Consider the following 20,557-nt stretch of genomic DNA (forward strand, 5'->3'; position numbering starts at 1 on the left):
AAAGGGGGGCTCCGAGTATTCTAGTAATTCAGCTCGGATGAATACCATTACCATCTAATGTTGTCCAATTACCGAAGCGGGAGGCTTCATTTTGGGCTCGAGTGCAGCTAATAAAATCTTATGTTCCAAAGCCGCTCGGTGTAACAGATTCTTCATTTATTTCTCAGGCTTTGCGTGTTGATGGTGATAAATTCTGTCACATACAGATGGATATATTTCTTTATTTATCTCTCTGTGGCAGAGGTCAAATTTAATCCTCAAACCCCCTCACCCCTCACCCCCCACCCCCTGATGCCCAAATCTGGGCTTGTTTCTGATATATGTGGTATAAAAATCCAGCAGGAGCTATTTTATAGATTACACCCCATATTTCATTTGACATTGGCTTCTTTCTCCTTTTTTTTCTATGCGCTGCATTGTTTAATAGAACAGGAGCATGTTGCCCCCTGCAGGACAAAGAAGGCAGGACACCTCGCCTCATCCCATCCATACAACAGTGACAGGCTGTCGAGAGAGCGGGGATTATCTCCTCAGCGGCCAGATTAACTAAAATAAATGTTCTCACAGAAAGTTGCCAGGCGTGTTTTCATCCTCTCGGTGTTGACTTTGAGATCTCTTCCCAGGGCTTTTTCTAAAGAAGTGTTGTCTTTGTGGCTGCAGTGAAGGCTTATTAAAGAATATGCTTTCAATTAGAGCACCAAAGGAGGAAAAAAAAAAAAGAGAGAAGTTGCTGCAGACAATAAACATTTCAATCGAGGAGAAATGTATTGCCGGGGATTTCTGGCCACAGAAAGATACAGCAATGTTTGATTTAATGTCCTCAGGCCTTGTAAAATTGCAGAAATTATATATTGAACAAAAGCAACGCAGGGCTTTTACTACAATGTAGAGACTGTAAATCCTGTGTTGTTATTGAGGTTGTTGGCAAGACTGTCAGCAGACACGTAGCGGTCGGTGGTTTATGCCTGGAGGCCTGTGTGGGCAACAAAAAAATCAGGACCAAAGCTGCTACTGTGCTTTTTTTGTTTTGTTTTGCTGAACAAAGCCATGCATGTTGATGCAAATAAAAGGCCTTTGTGCTCATTTGCATCGAGGTGAAATTCAGCTAAACTGCTGCGACGCTGGAGGCTGAAATCGGCGCCCGTTTCTTTAAACGCTAAGTGGAAAATGTGTCCTATAAAACATAAAACAACTTTATGTGTCATAAAGAAAGAAGAACCAGAAAAGTCATATATATATATATATATATATATATATATATATATATATATATATATATATATATATATATATATATATATATATATACATATATATATATATATATATATATATATATATACATATATATATATATATATATATATATATATACATATATATATATATATATATATATATATATATACATATATATATATATATATATATATATATATACGTCCAGCTCCTGGCAGGGGGATGCACTACTTTACATTCTTGTATGAGTGGATTTACAGCAGCCATTACTCCTGACAGGGAGAGCCTCCCCGCTGCACATAGTAGCCGTGAATTTACTGCCGCGGTGAAGACGGGGACTGGTTTTAATGGTGACTCTGGTTTAATATTCCCCCTCAGCAGCTGAATCACCCAGTTAGGATCTGCTTTTGTAACAGAAGTAACAATGTAGTGACACAAGACAGTTTATAAGGAGAGTATGGTCATACGGAGTAATGGAGCAATGCGACTCGGTGTCACATTATAGTTGTTTCGATGTTTTTCTTTCCAGTTTGGTTTCATGGTTTTTCACGAGAGACCCCGCATAAAGGAGGGCCTCATGTCGAGGAGGATGTTTTGTCCATATGCCACACAGAGTGACACGCTCACTGTCTCTGACCTATATTCTTTCACGCCACAAGATGTCCCCATAATGCTTGTCTGAGAGAAAGCACTCCAGCTTCTTTGCAGGCATGCACTGAGTAATACCACATCATGACTGGTGCTGACGATGAGGATGGGCAGTAAGTAATTCCATTTGCACTGAAGAGAACTGATGAAGAACTGACAGGATAATCTGGTGATTCCCAACATTTTCCATTGGCTCTTAAACTCTGATTGACTCCAAAACAACTAGAATATTTAAGCATGTGTGCACACCCTCTGTTTAGAGTTAACCAATCACATTTAGATTCATGTTAAATAGTAGCCAGTACACATCTGTAAACAACTGAACTGATTCTCATTGAACTCTTATATAAAGTTCAAATGTTTTATCCAGAGGATTATCCAGAGACTTACTTTTACAGCAAAGAGCTTTCAAAACTTCAGATGTTTAAAGGAATCTGTCAGGAGAGGTGCAGGAGAATTCCCAAGGTAACAGGTGTGTTTCCATAGATATACTGTAGAGTACAGTGAAGGCTGTTATTTAAAAGGTTATTTAAAACTTTTATTCACTTATGTACAGTAGTCTCTGTTTAAAATACTAATGCATTCACTTCAGATGTTTTCTTCCACAGAGCCAGACTTTGTGGTAATGTTTAAAGTGCTCTGGGTGAATAGTTCTTTAGGCTTCCTGAAGCTTTTTTTGCACGTTGACTCCTTTATTGCTCATTTTCAGTCCAGTCCTTGTAACTGACCATTTTCAGAGGAATGTTTTATTTGTTTGTTGAGCCACTTACACAGACCTATGAGTCATTTAAGCACAAAAAAGAAACTTAACTCAGGGGATTAACTATTCTTGTGACTATGCATAACAGAGAACTTTGCAAATACCCAATTATAAGATGTGTCTTTAGGCCCTCTGTGCGTTTTTGTGACGGGCTGCTAGTAACAATCTGTGAAAGATGTCAAAGATACCACAGTTTGACAGAGATAAAATAGTACTGTTGCACCAGCAAGGTGATTCCCAAAGAGATATTGGCTGAAAATGTAACATATCTCACAATGGTGTGCAGGGTGTCCTTAAAAAGTTTGAGGAAACCGGACAAAAGAAGTGTCAGTATCTGTTCATTTGAACAGTGTCCCATTTTCCTAGCCAAAGAAAAGAAATCAGAAGTGAGTCGAGACTTTTGCACTGTATATCCACATATACGTTTTTCACCACCTCCCTGGGTACTTGTACTCCTAGGTGGAAATAAAAGGATGATAATCATCTCTAATCAACCCTTGTTAAGCCAAAGTTGAATCTCTTATTCACCAAACACTGCATCTTTGTTTGCAAAAGAAGAAACTGTCTCCCTTTTTCTTTCTAGTGTGTGTCTTTGGCCTCAGACCCATTTGCAGATATTTTACAATCTTGTATTTTTAGCTGATATTCCTGGCAAGGCTTTGACAGTTGGTAGATCACCCAAATCTACGGAAATGGAAGCCAGTGGCTTTGTCATAGACTGTCAGCAGCAGCGACAGATGCTTGGCTTTATGTACAATAGAAACTGCCAGACCAAGAGAATGATCCCGTCTTATTTGCTCCGTCAGCTAAAAAAAAAAATCCTCCGCCTTGCTGCTAGGAATTTGCTTAAAGCTTTTTTTGCAACTTTGTCAAGAAAACTGGAGTAGGGAGTGTGCCACCACAGGGACCTTAGTCTTTGAAGTTGGGTTTGAGGCAAGGATGTCTTTCTCTTTTGGGATCCAAAGACAGAATCCTTCAGAAATGAAGAATCCAATTAAAGAATTGGAAAAGACCAGAGAAAACTGGCTAAATGCTTCATGGAGACCATATACACCACAAGCAACATTTATAAAGCTCTGAAATCAAGGAATGGAAAGCAGAGATAAGTAGGCATAAGTGATCCCTCCCTCCTCTTACCGAGGAACTCCAGCTTTTTAATTCAGGATCTATCAATAGTTGGGTCGAATGAGGTCATGTTTACTCATCATCATAACTATAACGTAAAGGGGGGAAAAAAAGGTGAAACACGCAGAAGAAGAGAGGACGGTTTGCATGGTGTGAGGAAGAGAGGAGCAGGGTAAACATGCTATTCATAGCTTCAGTGATATCGGGGAGCATTTTCTGAATAGATCTGAAATGAAATGAAAAGCAGGAGAAAGACTGAGGCACGGGAGGGCGGGCTCAGTGATTTCAGATGACATTTAGTGTGAACTTTCTCTCATAGAGACAGAAAGAAGCGGAGGCTCATTATGAGTGTTTCAAAGTAACAACAAACTACTGGAAGTAATGCCAATCGAGGCGGCCTAAATGTCATCATGCCCTTATTCTTTTATTTCCTCTCACACCTAAAGTCAGGGGAAAAAGCGGCGAGGCGTGGATTGTTTTTTTCAGCTAGGACAAGCTGTGTTTGGTTTCAGATGTTTGGTGAGCAGATGTTTTGGTGATTATGATGCTGAGACAGCCTGTGTTTGCTTGCCCTCATCCGAGGAGGGTCGAATATTCGGGGAAGGGGGTCGTAAAAATTGTGGCATGTGACTTGAGGGTGATCTTTTTAGCCCCAGGCCACACACTGCCTGAGAGTTGATCGTCCTTCTGCTCTTTCCCACAGCGAGAAAAGCTGATCCACGAGCTAGAGGAAGAGCGACGCCTGCGACTGGAGAGCGAGAAGCGTCTCCGGGAAGTGACGGAGGAGTCCGAGCTGGGTCAGGCGCAGGTGGTTTCACTGCAGCTGCAGTTCTCCAGGTAAAAGAACCCAGGAGCACAGAGCGGGCTTTAAATCCCATTTTTCAGCCCTCACTCATTACGTTTGAACAAAAGGAATAAATAAAAACAAATAGAGGACGAATTACAAAGTTGCTATGATACTGATCCTGTTTATTCAGCATCAGCAAATATTGTATTCAGCCCTCTGTAACCCTGTGTGGGAGGTGATGAAAAGTACGAGCGTCTATAAAATGATTGTGTTTCACTTGAGTGATTTGATCTCCTTTTTATGCAGTGCTGTGAAAAAGTATTTGCCCCCCACCTCATTTCTTTGTTGTTTGTCTAGTTGTTTTACCCTGAGTAAGTACAAAATTCAGTTTTTCTTTGATGATTAACCACATTTGTTAGAAAGCTGAGTTCAGTTTCACAAGACTCACTCAGGCTTGGTTACTGGCAGCCCTGTTGAATCCAGAAACCAGAAAGTGAAGCAGGTTAAAAGACCTCAAACAGCAACACATCAGGCCACGATCTAAAGAGCTGAGAAACAAAGGCACTGACATGTGTCAGTGGAAAGGGTTAGAAAGCCATTTCTAAGGTTTTGTAACTCCAATGAACCACAGTGAGAGCCATTATACACACATGGAGAAAACTTGTATCAGTGGCGAGTGACCAGCCTACCAAAATTACTGCACCAGAACAACATTAAAGAACCACAGGCCTCACTTTGAACTTTGACCTCGGTTAAGGTCAAAGTTCACATTTCACATTTACCAAAAACATCTTGAAAAGAAGAAAATATTCTGTGGACTGACGAGACAAAAGCTGAACTTTGTGGAAGGTTTGGGTCCTTTTACATCTGACATAAAACTAACAGCATTTCATAAGACTGGACCAAAATTCATCCGCAATGATGTGAAAGATTCACCTGCACTTATCACTGAAGCTCGATTGCAGTTCTTGCTGCGAAGGGCGGAACAACTACTTTTTAAGTTTATGGGCATTAACAAGTAGGTTTGGATAACTGTTGTCCCTTATCCATTTCTTTGTTTAATATTCAAATTTGCTTTGTTATCTGAAACATGAAAGTGTGACAAATTTGCAAAAAAACCCTCAGAAATCAGGAAGGAGGCAGATACTTTTTCACGGCACAGTATCTGTAACATTTTAAAGAAGAAAAATTTTACTTCTTAACCCCATTTAAGGGCAACCACCCACACATAAATCCTTGAACTGCTTTTCCATTTATTTTCTGTTCTTATTTGAGACTTTATGGATGTGTCGGACACCACGCTAGATGAATAATCCTTGGGTAATAAAAGGTTTTAAAGAGATGACCTCACACGCTTTCCTTTCACTAAACTGCAGGTCATCACAAGCCATCTGCAAGAAATTGTAATCAGTGAAGAAATGCACTTAATCCTTCAGAGGTTTGACTTATTTCGAGTCCCTTGCATTACTTGTTGTCCTACTTTCATTTGAAAAGGCCAAAGCATCTGGTCATCGAGTAATTATTGTCTCTTTGCTGTAAAAGTTATGACAGGAGTTTGAGTAGATTTTACTCAAAGTCTGTAGCTCGGAGTCAGAGTCTGGACTCAGAGACCCCTGGATGTTTTTTCCTCTCTGGTTTGAACTCTGTTGCCCTGGAAAAGGGCACCTGTGTTCACTTTTTTTTATTTTTTTAACTTTTCATTCACGAAGGAAAAATGAGCCATGCTAGACTTTTCTGTCTTCTAAAATATGTCTTTACCAGAGGCTTAATAAAACTGGACTTTTGGACCCAATGCTAAGAAAAAACGATAGATGTGCAAGAGTGAAGAATCTCAACTCCCATATTCTTTATAAAAGTGCATTTAAAAGTATTGAAAGCTATGTCCACACAGAAAGCATTCACAGTGACATTCAGCGAATTCAGGGGGAAAAATACTGATTTCCTAGTCAGATACCTGAATGACCTCCCCTGGCTCCTTTCGATGTGGAGGAGTAGCAGCTGTACTGTCTAAGATACTTAAACTCATCCACCCTTGACAACAACTCCTTCCAGACCCAAAGTGGGCATTCCACCCTTTTCTAGCTGAGAATCATGGTCATAGGGTTAAAAAGATATTGCAGACAATACTGAGTATAGTTGTATGGAACAATACAGCCAGTTCCTGATTTCTATTCTGATCAATGCTATCATCCAGCAGACAACCAACAAACACGACTGGGTCAGACATGCAATGAAAAGGGTGAGCTGGGATTGAGGTGGGTTGCAAAGCAGCTTGCAGAGGCAGCAAAAAAACGGAGCCAGGTTAGGCCAAAATTGGCACGGTGAAGATTCCAATCTGTCCCAATGCAGCTTTTGAGTTAGTAGTGCTTTTCTACTCTATTTGAGCACTCAAAGCGCTTCCTTACTACAAACGTCATTCAAACAAGTACCCTTTTCTATACCTGTGCACTTTTACCCCAACAGCTCGGGGGTTCAGTATCTTGTCGAAGGATATTTTGGCATGTGGACTAGAGGAGCCACAGCCACCATCACTGTACTAAGCCTTTGCCTGGGTACTGAGTTTAACCCTTTGCTCCAATTTCTTAAAACTTCACAGTAAGCTGCAGTAATGGGTGATCCAAGTGATCAGAGTAAATCTAATAAAGCAAACTTGGACATTTTTTATCAAACTGTTTCTCTTTAAGGAGATATCAGTGGCATGTACAGCAGCCTGGAGCATTTTTTCCCTGAAGCGTCCAGAAACCAGTAACTATCCCTTTTAGTGAAAGCAATAGATTTTTGCCAGCAATTTTCTGCAATCAGCACAATCTTTCAGTAACCTTCAAAATCGATACCTTGTTCCCACTTTTTCTATTTCTCACATTCTTTTCTTTGCTTTTCCATTTCATCAGAGCACTTCAGTGCCATTTCTCTGCGACGCTTGACCTTGTCTTCGTCAGAAAAAGATCGTCTGATACATTACTTTTGCTTTGCAGAAAGGGAACCCATAAGGTGTGAAGCCCTTAAACAATGCTCTCGTCATAACTTCAGTAACCTCTATTTCATGAACTCGTCCTCCTCTTTGCAGCTGCTGAAGTGTGACAGAGAGGGACAGCAAATCAAGAGCCAGGGCCCGAGTTGATGCCATAATTAGGCGATAGGCATTCAGTATGCAAAAGGACGGGGCTGGGGAAAAAAGAGTCTGGGGGATTTTACATTGACTGCTTATCTTCTCATTAAGTTGGTTGGAGAAAATCCGGTACGTTTTAATGGTCCCAGTGTTATAGTGCAGACGAGGGCAGAGTCGCTGCCAGGGGAGGAATAAAATATTTAAGAGCCATTCCAAAGATTTATCACATATTTAAAATGTTCCATTGATGCCTCTGAATTAAGCTCAGCGGTGTTTCTCACTCATGTTGGCCTTCCTCACATTCCTGATGCACATTTATACAGTTTACACTGTTTTGGAGATAGCTGAGGGGAGTTCATTTTGCTTTATCCTTCCTAAACCTGAAGCAGTTTTCTATTTCCGGCATTTCCCCTGTCCACGTCTTCCATCGGGGTCACCTTCTGACCTTTACGTAGACTTATTGGGTTTTTGCACAGGTTCCCCGGCATAATAAAGAGTGCAGATACAGTGCACTCGCTCCTCAAGGCTAAAAGTGAATTAGTGAGATAGTAGCTCGCAATACAAGAGTCAATGTGCTGAAGCCAGAGTGAGATGAAGTACAGCAATTCTATTAGGGGGGAAATATATGAAGCTTATCCCTGATTGGGTCCTGCACAGGTCCCCGCAGAGCCAGATGAATTTGTCTGCATGGCAGGGGTTGTCCAGATAGATGGCTCTCATCGGGCATCCGGCGGCTACCGTTCCTGCTGCCAAGCAACGGCGTGGCAGTAAAGACAAAGATTCCATTATGTCCTTAAAAAGCGCTCATCGAAGTGGGGATGTTCGGCCCTACCTCGCTCGGCTGTTGCCATTCCAGCGGTGTGGCGCGCTGACATCATGCTCGATTGCTGCAATTTCCCCGCGTCGTCAATGCTTCTTAGCAACTCCCAAAGGGAACGCGGGGTTCGGGCTGCAAGTTCGAAAGATATCTCCCCGCTCCCCTAACGCCTCTGCACAAATAAGCTAACAGGATTTCACTTTCAGAGCCTTAATCTTTGTTTAAAGCGATGCCCGAGCGCTTATCTGAATGTGAACGAGTCCCCTAACAAGCATGTGGAGTGTGTTTACTGGTACCTGGTCCCTTCGCCGCATTAGCATGCTTACATGGCAGCCAATAATCTGCGGTGGCAGATGGGACAACAGTGTGGTCACTTTAATTAGCCAGTAAAAAAAAGAAGCCTTCCTGTAAACCTTTGCCCTACTTGCATCTGCTGTTTCAGTTGTTGGCTTACGGATGCTTGCCTTCAACCGGCAGACGACACTTATTTACCTCTCTGCTGGCTGATTGATTGATTCGGGCTCATTATTTGTTGTGCATTTGATGTGTGTGTGTGTGTGGGGGGGGGGGGGGGGGGGGGGGGGTAGAAACCTTAGTTCATCAATGTGTCTTTTTGAGTTAATGCCCACAAATCATGTTAAGTGGACGTCCAGTCTTATAAATAGACCGTGATCTGCTTGACCTCAGGCAACAATTGATTTGCGTGTCGCTAATTAATTGAGGTGGCACTTTTGGAATCACAGAGATGAGGATGGAAATAAGGCGGACCAGTCGGAACGATAAAAGCCAGCCAAGTGCTTTAGCTGTGGTATCAGACTCTATGCAAATAAGTAATTTCTGCTCCGAATTCTTTGCTTTTTGAGCTCTCTGCTTTGTTGTGTGATGATGTGAAGCAGGAAGGTAATGAGCTGCTTGTTACAGCTGCTCTTTACTGTATCAGATACGTGAACAAAAAGCAACACCAAACAGAAAAGATCAGTCGGTCACCCCTACAGCCAGACAAACTCCAGGGAATCTCGGCTTCTTACAGCCTTTGTTTTGTCTCCTTTGCTTTTTTTCTGTCCTTTGTAATGCTCAGGCTATTTTTTTTTTCCTTTTTTGGCAGGGGTAACAATTTAAGGCAGGAATTGGCAAAACTGAAACAACTGGCTTTTTCTTTTCAGCTTTCACCCTAAAGAAAAAAAAAAACAAAACAAGAAAGAAAATAAAAGAAATAGCTCAATTTGCTCCCGAGATCAGAAAGCTGGCATTCTTCAACTGACTGGCCACTTAACTCTAGACATAGGTCTATATCCTCTCCTCTGCATGCACACGCACCCTCCCCCAACCAGTTGGGCTCTTAGCCTGGTGTGGGTCACATGCCCAACCTCCCCTGACCGACCCCCTCTCTAAGGCTTCCCCCCACTACTTGCAAGGCCTCTGCAGTCATTAAACTCCAGCGGATTAGCGGGAGACTTCAGCAGCGTCCTCGGCCCACCCTGGACGTCCCCACAACTCCACACGGACACTTTAAGAGCCAGGACTGGCCCAGCAGGGGAAAGACAGAGAAAAGATGGGGGACACAACTTAAAAATCTTCTTGTCCTTCCTTAAATGATGGCATAAATTAATGTCAGGGACAGAAACGATCGAGCACATTTGGATGTCTGTTCTCCGAGGCCTTGACTACATCTCGGCTCCAAGCTCAGACAGGATGACCGCCGGGGAGACACAGGGGCCACTGGGGACCCTGCATTAAAAATGTGGCTTGAGGATGAAGAAGACAGTTTTTGCAGGTAATGAGCACAAGTGCAAATTTCATTTTACCCAGGAACTTTTTGCAGTGATTTGTTTTGTTTCCTTCCTCACACTCTAAAAACTTTATTGGACTCATCCCTCTGCCTGTTCTTGGAGGTCAGACACTTCCAGAAAGGAGTGAAAATGTGAAGTCCTTGTTTTCCAAGAGATTCCTCTCTACTTTTTTCTGCTCTATCTTTAAATCAGACTCTCTGTCGCCCAGAAGACGGGCGCGCTCATTGACAAAACTGGGGCGTTTACAGCCGACTCGCTCCACTTGACTTTGACTCATTACTGTCTTTGAAGGGCCCTCTTCACGCAGGATATGGGAGACTTATGGCCAGACTAACAACAGCAGCAGATGACGACGGGTGCCTGCAGATTTACAGCCCAGCGGCGTGCTCTTTTCAGCACGGTGTGTGAGAACATGCATGCACGCTTGCATACGCAGCGTATTTAGGAGGCCGGTGATGTAAACATGCAGGAATGGCAGCGCTTTTCAAGTCTGGACGCGTTGTTTGGACAGTCACGCTCAGGTTGAGATCCCACCGCGGTCTGCAGCGTTCATGTTCTGCTTCCATTACCACCACCGCCGCCACAGCTGGACCGCCAAAGCCTGATAGGCTCAGACAGGGGGAGCTGAGTGATTGCGCTCTGTTTGCAGATCAATGCCCTCTCTTCTAATCATTCAAGCATCCAGCCACGCCAGGTCCAAGTGTTTTAATTTGGCGCATTCAAAACAGATCTTCCCCCCTCCTCCCACTCCCTCTGCAGGGTTTAGCCAGATGAATCAGGCCCTCTGTTCAAGGCGACACATCTTGGGTCATTAACAGGATGGAGGAGGGGTCAGTCTTTTTTGAAGTTACTTCCTTACTGTTGCCCAATGGGGGAATGGGGCTGTTAAATAGATAATAGGTGTCTGGACTATTTTGGGAGCACCTCATATTTGAAAGGATTTATTGGTCCGTTTCAGCCCCCTCCCTCCTCTCTTTAACTTCCAAATCTGACCAGGGAATTATGTCTGATTGAACTTAATTTGGGTTATTCTACTCTATCACATGCACTAAATTACTAGCCCATAAGAGGGCTTTGGTATCAATCTTCACATTTTTCTTTGAAGATAAGACACAGTCCCCTCACTTAAAGCGCTCCACTGGGTTTCTGTGGCAAAAAGTGACCCGTTATCTGCTTGTAATTGTGTCAGACGGCCACAAATACTTGCACATGCCCTCTCCATTGCACCACAGCAACTTCCACCTTGGATTAAACATGCTGGTTATGATGTTAATAGGTCAGATTACAAGCGTGTGTGGAAGTAGGGCATCCATCTACAGCAGCAGCAGCTCACCGGTTTTCTCTGGAGTGTGAAGCTGGTGACTGTAGCCTAAAGCCAAAGAGCATGTAATTCAAACTGATCTCATGGTTGCACTATAGATTTCGCTGTCTGGCAGCTGCTCTGAATGACACATATACACAGATGTGTTACACAAGCAGCTCACCTACTTCCTAAAGGGTCGATTCGTCCGCCTCTGCCCCTGTAGTTCAGCTGAGGTGAGTTTAAAAAATGTAAACGCTGAATTTCTTCCTCTGAAATAAATCAAAGAAGGGTCACCTCGGTGTAATAATCTGCCTGTTTGCCATTCATTGCTGCAGAATGCTAAGCAGGAAATCTTTATGGTAATCTTAACTTACAGGATACAGAGTTGAGGTTTGATTTTATTCACAAATGATTTCTCAGTTTTATTCCAGTATTTAAATTTGGCTGTTACTTATTTATTTGTTTGTTTTTGCCTGAATATTTGCAAGAAAGGCTGATCAGTCAACCAGTTACTTTCTATAACAACTTAGGTCTCATTTAGTCTCCAAACTTTCAGAAAATAGCCAGTGTTCAGGCTTACATTTTGAAATTGCGCATTCGACTTGATATAAAGGAAGGCTAGTCAGATTTTACTCAGTGTTAAACGGAGAACTTGGAGTTCACATGGGTTGCAAAGTGGCTTGCAGCCCCATTGTCAAAGGAGAATAAAATTAAAGATTAAGTAGTATGGCCCAATACTTTTGTCAATGCAGTGTATATTGGACGCTTGATGTACGGTAGAAACCATGCATGAGTGATAACAGACATGCCATTGGCTAAGTCAGACTTGAATTTGCATTAAATGGAGAAAATTGGGTTCACATGTGTTGTAAAGCTGCTTAAAGATGCCAGTTACAAAGCTAAATAGTAGACTTCAATGACTTCCATGGGTGACATTAAAGATGGATGTAGCTTCCAGGTCTGAAAAGTGAAGCCAATTCAGAAGTGCCTTAAATCTGTATTTCTTCCAGCTTGTTAGATTGCCTAGAGAAGTTTGATTGTTTAAAAGTCTATGAGGAGGACGTCTATGCTTCTTGCTAGATTTATGTCCCCAGTAAACATTTTCCTAATAGGATTATAGTTTAAATAGCTTGTTTGAAGTTAAGTTTAATACAGCATAAAGTTCTTATTGTGAGTAATTATCCCATTTAGGGTAAAATAGATGACAAATAAAAGAATGATTTAAAGAGTGGCAGCCAAAAGCTTAGCTCAGAGCTTTTAAATCCAGTGGGTACATACATCTTTTTGTCTAATCATTAGAAAAAGAAGCCTGAAATATATTTAACTTATCCAGACTAAGAGAGACACATACATATCCACACTTCTTTTGGGAAATCAGTACAACTGATTTGGTTTCTTTGCTTTTCCTTCAAAATGGCTTGACTGGGTTTGGTCAAACAATGGTCTTCCACCCCTTCTCTCCATCTTGACCCCTTCAAATTCCCAAAAGTCCATGGTAGGAAGAGGCTGTAGGGTCTGGGTGTAAGTAATGCGCTACACGCTGTCATCACGACTAAGGTCTCCCGCTGGGATGTCTTGCTCAGTCTGTAGCTCTCTCTCACATGTGGGATGCACATGCCTGCAGCCCATAAGGGAGATGCTTAGAGAGGCTCCAGCTAGATGCTCTCGAGAGCCGATGGCTTCTTTGCTGCTAAATGCTTCCTTTGGCCAGGGGTGAACATGTGGGACAGACCTCGTGAATTTGCACTCTAAATCCTCCCAAACGTAGTGGAAGTGCTGGGGGTTGAGGGGGATGAAGGAGGAATCTAAATCTGGTCGCCTCCATATGTCCTTTTTAATTTACACTCTTGCAGGCTAGTCCTCGATTGCACCCTGTCTGTGCAGTCTGTGCAGTGCTTCTGCTAAAAACCCTTTTGTGGTTATTTCAGAAGTCTTGGATGGCTGAACTGTTGTGGTTTTTGCACATTTTTACTATTTGCCGTTGTTGTCACAGCAAAGATTTATGAAATATGATTTACGGGGCACACTAAATGCTCCGGCCGCTTGATCTCTTTTCCCCCTTGCGTCTCTTGCATGTGTGTCTTGTTGGTCAGGTTAAAGTTCTCTGGCGAGAGGCAGCGGTCACAAGGGCGAGGACCTTTGAAATGCTACTCCACTGTAACATGCATGACTGATATGCATGACTTTTACAACTCTGACCTGTCCTCAAAGCCAAACTCTTCACCACCAGTTTTGTTTGCCTCTCTGCTTCATTTAGGTCACGTACTAGAAAGGGTCTCCTTGCGAGTTTTCTGCAAAAACAGCTCTAAGAGGATAAGAGTGGCTTAGCATTGTGTTAAGCTAGGCAATCACCCGGTGGGTGTGTGTTGCTGGAAAGGAGTCTGAGAAGAAGAATGGACTATTTCGGGGCCAAAAAACAGACAGTTTCGCAGCGCCTTGTTAAGGTCAGATAAGGCGATTGGAGCTGTCGATGAATCAGTCACGCGAGGGCCCCTCATGGCCTCGATTCAGCTGCACAACCAGGTGATTGTTCTCAGTATCGTTTCACCAGCTTTGGGATATTCCAATTGTGCTCCGGTCAAATCAGATTAGAGGGTTTCAGTCAACCGAAGCCTGACTGCGGCGCTGATAAAGTGAGAGTGCGACCACAGTCGGAGAGAGCAAGAAGAGCGTCCTCTTGTTCAGGTGAAGATTCTTTGAGGATTCAGATATTTCATCCTCACATTATGGTCTTCATTCTCAAACACATGCCTGTGGGACTTTCTGTGATAAAGAGGAAAAACAAAGTAAAAGACCTTGCTTTTATTTCTAATTCGGGATAGAGACAAAGTGCCTGCCGAGGAACGCTGGCAGCATGAATATCCCCACAATAGGAGTGTGTGTGTGTGTGTCCTGCTTCATCTGAGCTGTGAAACTTGCAAACATGCACGTGGCAGGAGAGCACTGACTAAAATTAACCAAAAATGTGATGGTAGAAAGCGACTCGCTGGAAGTCCTGTAGAGATCTCTGATCGTGCGGTGAGTGTCCTGGCACGCTGCCTCCCTCTCAGCTTTTCTTGCACGGAAAGTGTCGATTTTATGAAAGCCAAAGCCTCTTAATCACTAATAAAGACCCACACAGCTACACATGTGCGTGTACACAAACACACACACACACAGGCTGCCAAACAGGGGGATCCCTGTCCTTACTTGTGCAAGTCCATCGCTGCTCCCCCCCCGCCACCGCCTTCCCCATGCTATCTGAGACTGCTGGCCTGCTTGCCGCCCAGCAGGTGCCCTTCTCTTGTGTGGAGGGCTTAACATGGGACATATGGGAAAGTCTTTGCCTGCCAGATCACTGTCTTTGCACAGGCTAGTGCCGGATAATGACACGTTGGAGACACAGCAAGTACAGAGTGATAACAGGAGCTGTGCCGTCAGGCTGACTTGGTTGACCCGGCCGCTGGACTGACCGTCGATTGAGTGAAAAGCACTCAGGCTTATATGATGACCGCATGGCCTATTTTAGCCCAGAGACCCACATATGTGCTGTAGTGTCTAGGTCACTTTACAGCGGATGACTTCACATATGGAGCTCAGGGATGTCTGCACGGTGCTTCTGGCCTTTTTCGGAAAAAACGGCGGCAGTAAAAATGGAGAAAAAGTCAAGACGGGGTGAGTTTTGAGCTACAATTTTCAGCTTTTGGCAGAGGTTTTTGGAGCCCTTTGATCATTTTCAGGTCTGTGAAGGAATTTGTCATTGAAGGTTAGAGCTGAATAAAGGGGGATGCAGTTTTGATGAATAGAAATAGTTTTGAATGAAGCGTTTGAAGTCATTGTGGCTTCTGACAGCTGTATGGCAAAAAGAGGAAGAGGACTGGAAGTTTTTCATATGCTAACTGTATCACCCGCTCTGTTCTGACAGTGCATCGTTTTGTACCGCTGCGGATCGCTGACACATGAAGAGCTCTGAGCTCGTGTGCGTTCTCCGTGTGTGTGTGCGTGTTTGAGAGGAGGCGAGAGGGGTGTGTTAGCCTTAACATCGTCGACCCCAGGCTGAAAATTGATTGGAGTCTTAATTGTATTTCCTGGACTGCTGACAAGCACCACACTTGAAATTCAGCTGGTGCACCACAAGGGTCACGAGAGTCAGAATTGGCATTTGCCTTTTGTCCTTTCCTTCGTCTCTCCTTCCCAGAATGGTGCTTTGAGTAGGTCCCTGCAAGCACTTTGAGATTAATCACACTATCACACTGAGCATGTTTTTTATGTAAACTAATGCTCTGTCATCTGAGGGTTATATTCCATCCATCAAAAGCATTTAGCGTACTCCCTTTCTCTCACATATGTTTCAAGTAGCTGACTTTAGCAGAGACAAATTGCACTGTTTACTTGTCTTGTTTAGCTGGGAGCTTGTCCTGTTCTTTACTTAGCTCTGGAAACATACGTTTGCTTATTTAAATGCACTATTTTAATGCTCGAGGAACCGCATTACTTCATAATTACCTCTCTCGCAAACACTTTCTAACAAATTAATGCTAATTATTCAAAGCACTCTTAGTCATAGTGCCGGCTGCATGAGTTGCTGAAGAAAATGAGATTAGAACGAGTAGTTCAGGCACAAGACGTCAGATCCCAGTTCAAAATTCAAGCAGATGAACTACAAGTCCGTTCCAAAAACTGCTGGTGCTCTGTTAGCTGTCAGGAATAAGAGAATGTAGGGATTTTCAAATAAATTGGAAACTCTATTTAATTGAATATGATTTTTATGAGATTGAAGAAATTAATCTGCTTGTAGATTTAAGCATTTACATTATGATTAGGGCAATAAAAGACTGAAAAAGTAAGGTAATGATAAAAAAATAGAAACACCTAGTGCAACCTGTGAGGTTAATTAGTAAGATAACTGGATGTACACTTACCAGACTCTTCATTAGGTCTGTCTGTTCAACTGCTCATTAATACAAATGGCACATGGCAACTTCTACTGAAGTTCACAATGAGCATCAGGGGAAAAAAGTGATTTAAGTGACTTTGAATGTGGTATGGCTGTTGGTACCTGAAGGGCAGATCTGATTTCTCCCCACACAACCATCACTAGGGTTTACAAAGGACACACTTCTAGATCTGAAAAAGAGAAAACATCCAGGGATCGGCAGTTCTCTGGGTAAAAATGCCTCACTGATGTCAGAGGAGAATTGGCAGAATGCTTGAAGCTGACAGGAAGGCAAACGTAGCTCAAATAACCACTTGTTATGAGCAAACTACGCAGAAGAGCATCTCAGCAGCAACAGAAGACCACACCAGGTACCATTCTGTTTAGCTAACAACAGGAAACTATGGCCATAGTTTACACGGGCTCACGAAATCGGACAATACTAGATTGGAAAAAAGTGTCCTGGTCTGATGAGTCTTGATTTCTGTTGTGACATTAGCATAAAAAACATGAAAGCACTGATCCACTGAACACTGGTTGGATGTACAACTCTGCAGCAACTCTTTGATGCTATCATGTCACTATGAACTCTGAGAAATGTTTCCAGCAGCTTGTCATATCTGTACTACAAAGAATTAAGGCAGCTCTGAAGGCCAATAGTATGTAAAATGGTAGTTCACCACTCTGTAAAGGTTTGTGAGGACAAAAGTTTCAGAGAAATTTGAAAATTTCAAAGAATTTGCAGATTCCTGCATCTACAGTATCTACATCATTTATATAGTAACAAAATTCAGAGGAACTGTGTTCATAAAAGACGAGGCTGAAAACTAATATTCAGTGGCCATGTACCTCGGGCCCTCAGTGTATTGAAAACCGGATTGATTCTGTAGTTGGAAATCACTGCGTGGGTGCATTCATTGTTGAATCTTCAAATGCAAGTAAAAATTTATAGTGTACAGGAAAAAAAGGGGATGTTTCGAGCTCAGAAGATCTCAGATCTTATTGGAAATCCTGGAGACAGGAGCAATAACTCTGAGGAATATATTCAGGTCTGGAGCCACGTACGCTGCCAGCAGATGACTTTTTTAGAGAAGGCCTTGCCTATTTCAGCAAGACAACGCCAAACTAAAAAAAAAAAAAAAAAAAAAATCTAAGCAGCAAAAAGAGGAAAACACTGCTGTCAAAGCCACAGAAGCTGGTCTCTTCAGTTCCCAAATGTTTACAGAGTGATGTTCAAAGAGGAGGTGATGCAACACTGTGGTAAACATGTCCCTGTCCCCAAGTAACAAACGAGCATAAAATAGAATTTCAACAACATTTTTTTTAATATGTTGCCTTTATAACATTTCCTGGTCACATATGGACGTTAAATGATTTGCAAATCTGTGGAAATGTGGTTGTAGCTGTAGCAAACGGAGAAAACGGGAGAGTTATCGCCACGCAGAATAAATCTTTAGTCCAGATGGAGCCAGATTTTTTTTTCTGTCAACAATGAAGACCTCCAGTCCCCCAGCACCACCGCAAAACTTCAAAGTCTTTCTGCCCGAGCCTTCAAAAGGACCAAAGTCTATCCAGTGAGATGCCACACACACACGCGCACACACGGTCGCTCGCACACACACACACACACACACACACACACACACACACACACACACACACACACACACACACACACACACACACACACACACACACACATCTGTGGCTTCAGTGATCTCTGAAATGGAAGGGGTATGGAAAACGAGGCACCTCCAGAGCGCACCGGGTCTGTTTAGAAACACAAAGGCTCTCTTTCAGGTGTGCCACAAAACCAGACCTTCTCCCTCCTCCACCTCCTCCTCCTTCTCCAGCCACAATATGAGCAGCAGGCAGGCATCCTGAGGCATCAAAGTGTTTCTCACCATCCTGCCACTTTAGTAAAGTGAAGGTCACCGAGGCCTTGCCAGTTCACAGCAAGTTATGCAGGTGTGGACTTGTGTGCAACAAAACCAAACTTTTGGCAAACCATGTCATTCATGTATTCATTTAATTCTTCTGCTTCGCTTTGCCGGCTTATCTGGTGCATTTTTCATGTATTAGAATAATTTCGACTCCATCTGTTGTGTCGCTTAATGAAATGTCATCGCAGTTTAGGTTTAAAAGCCCCCTACACACACACACACACACACACACACACACACGCACGCACACACACACACACACACACACACACACACACATTTACCCCACACACTGCTCTACATTTTTATAGTGCATTCTCATAAATTGTTGGCAATTCGTTCCTGAATTGTCGCGGATGAGATCAACAAAATAATGAAGTGCTGTTCAGAATCAGCTCATGCACGTCACGTTCGGTTGGAATCAAGAGTCACAGCTTGAGAAACTGAGTGTGAAACTGAAAGTTAGGTGTTTTAAAAAAAAGACCTTTGTGACTTCTTGAAAAATTGCTAGGGATTTATCTCTCAGGCTGATAGATATCTCAGTGGCATGTTAATACACAGAGGCAGACACTGGTGCTATATCTGTTGGTGGTCATCTGCCCAAATCCCCTCAGCCCCAAGGACGGCAACCGCTTGCAATGCTGATCATGTTCGTCCTTGACCCATTTCGGCGTCTCCGGACACCGAAGCTATCCGTGTCTACGCCCTCTTTTCTCTATAGGTTGTGCTGATTAAGGGCAGCATTTAAAGCAGAAACTGGAGCAATCTGCCATCAGCTCTGCCTGACTGCCGCTTTGACTGTTCGTTCAGCAGCTAGCAGCCTGATTACAGCCGGCTTTATGGCTCAGCCTGGACAGATGGTGTTCCTCCTCTGCCCTGCCTCCATGTGCTCATTTTCACCCACTACCACATAGCCGACAGCCACTGCTGATCACTGAAAAACCACCAGGAACATCGTTGTGCTCTTCTGCCTTTGGCTCCAAAAATATGAATGGATAAAACCACTGGTCAGTCTCGACATTATAAAAATGAAGACAGACAAAATGAGGAGCATTGGTTATCGTTGGGTCCTGGTATTTTTATGGTTTCTACTTTGCACTTTGTTAGTCCACCAAAATCTGTTTCAGACCAAACACACAACTCCCCGGTGGCACCAGCTTCCTTGAAAATGGCAATGCTCCCTACCATAACGCTAAAATAAGAAAGACAATAAGAGGCCAAGGAGAAAACCACTGCTGACCAAAAACAACACAATGGTTCGTCTCACATTTACCAAAAACATCTGGATGATCCCAAGAAAATATTCTGTGGACTGACGAGACAAAAGCTGAACTTTGTGGAAGGTTTAAGTCCTGTTACATCTGACATCAAACTAACAGCATTTCATAAAAAGAACATCACAGCAACAGTCAAACATGGTGGTGGTAGTGTGATGGGGCTGCTTTGCTGCTTCAGGACGACTTGCTGTAACTGATGGAACCTTGAATTCTGCTCTGAAGGAGGATGTCTGACCATCAGTTTATGCTCTGAAGCTCAAGAGCACTTGGGTTTCGCAGCAGGACAATGATCAGAAACACAGCAGCGAGTCCACCTCAGAATGACTCAAAAAAAAAAAGAAGGTTTTGGAGTGGTTGAGTCAAAGTCTGGACTTAAATTGGATTGAGATGCTTTGCATTGTCCTTAAACAGGCCCTTCATGCTGGAAAACCCTCCAATGTGTCTGAATTAAAACAATTCTGCAAAGAAGAGTGGATGTAATTCTTCCACAGTGATGTGAAACACTGATTTCCAGTTTACACAAACTCTTGATTGCAGTTCTTGCTGCCAAGGGTGGCAGAACCAGTAATTAGGTTTAGGAGGCAGTTCATTTTTTCACACAGCGACAGGTAGGTTTGGATAAAATTGATCCCCTAATAAATGAAATCATCATTTTAAAACTGCATTTTGAATTTACTCAGGTTATCTTGACACATGTAAGTGTGACAAATATATAAAAAACGAATAAATCAGAAAGGAAGGTTCCTCACAACACTGTACGTGAGAATCCTGAAACCTTGAAGAATTTCTTTGAATTACACAAGTATTTTTTAAAACTGTGTAACAGTGTCCTCGTAGCCCCCAC

General features: G+C 42.9%; 1 protein-coding gene across 7 annotated transcripts in view; it reads left to right on the plus strand.

Annotated features, from left to right (window-relative positions):
- LOC146547267 (nck-associated protein 5-like) overlaps positions 1-20,557 on the plus strand; it is a 184,596-nt gene that overhangs the window by 105,972 nt on the left and 58,067 nt on the right. For all 7 annotated transcript variants that reach the window (XM_085264297.1, XM_085264291.1, XM_085264292.1 and 4 more), the window contains one exon: positions 4,476-4,609. In XM_085264297.1, coding sequence (XP_085120423.1) covers positions 4,476-4,609 — 134 coding nt within the window. The remainder of the gene's footprint in view (positions 1-4,475; positions 4,610-20,557) is intronic.

The sequence above is a fragment of the Mchenga conophoros genome, linkage group LG23 (assembly GCF_057382185.1).
Source record: "Mchenga conophoros isolate Kocher_MC1m ecotype Shallow Benthic linkage group LG23, M_conophoros_male_GT1.1, whole genome shotgun sequence".
Classification (NCBI taxonomy): domain Eukaryota; kingdom Metazoa; phylum Chordata; class Actinopteri; order Cichliformes; family Cichlidae; genus Mchenga; species Mchenga conophoros.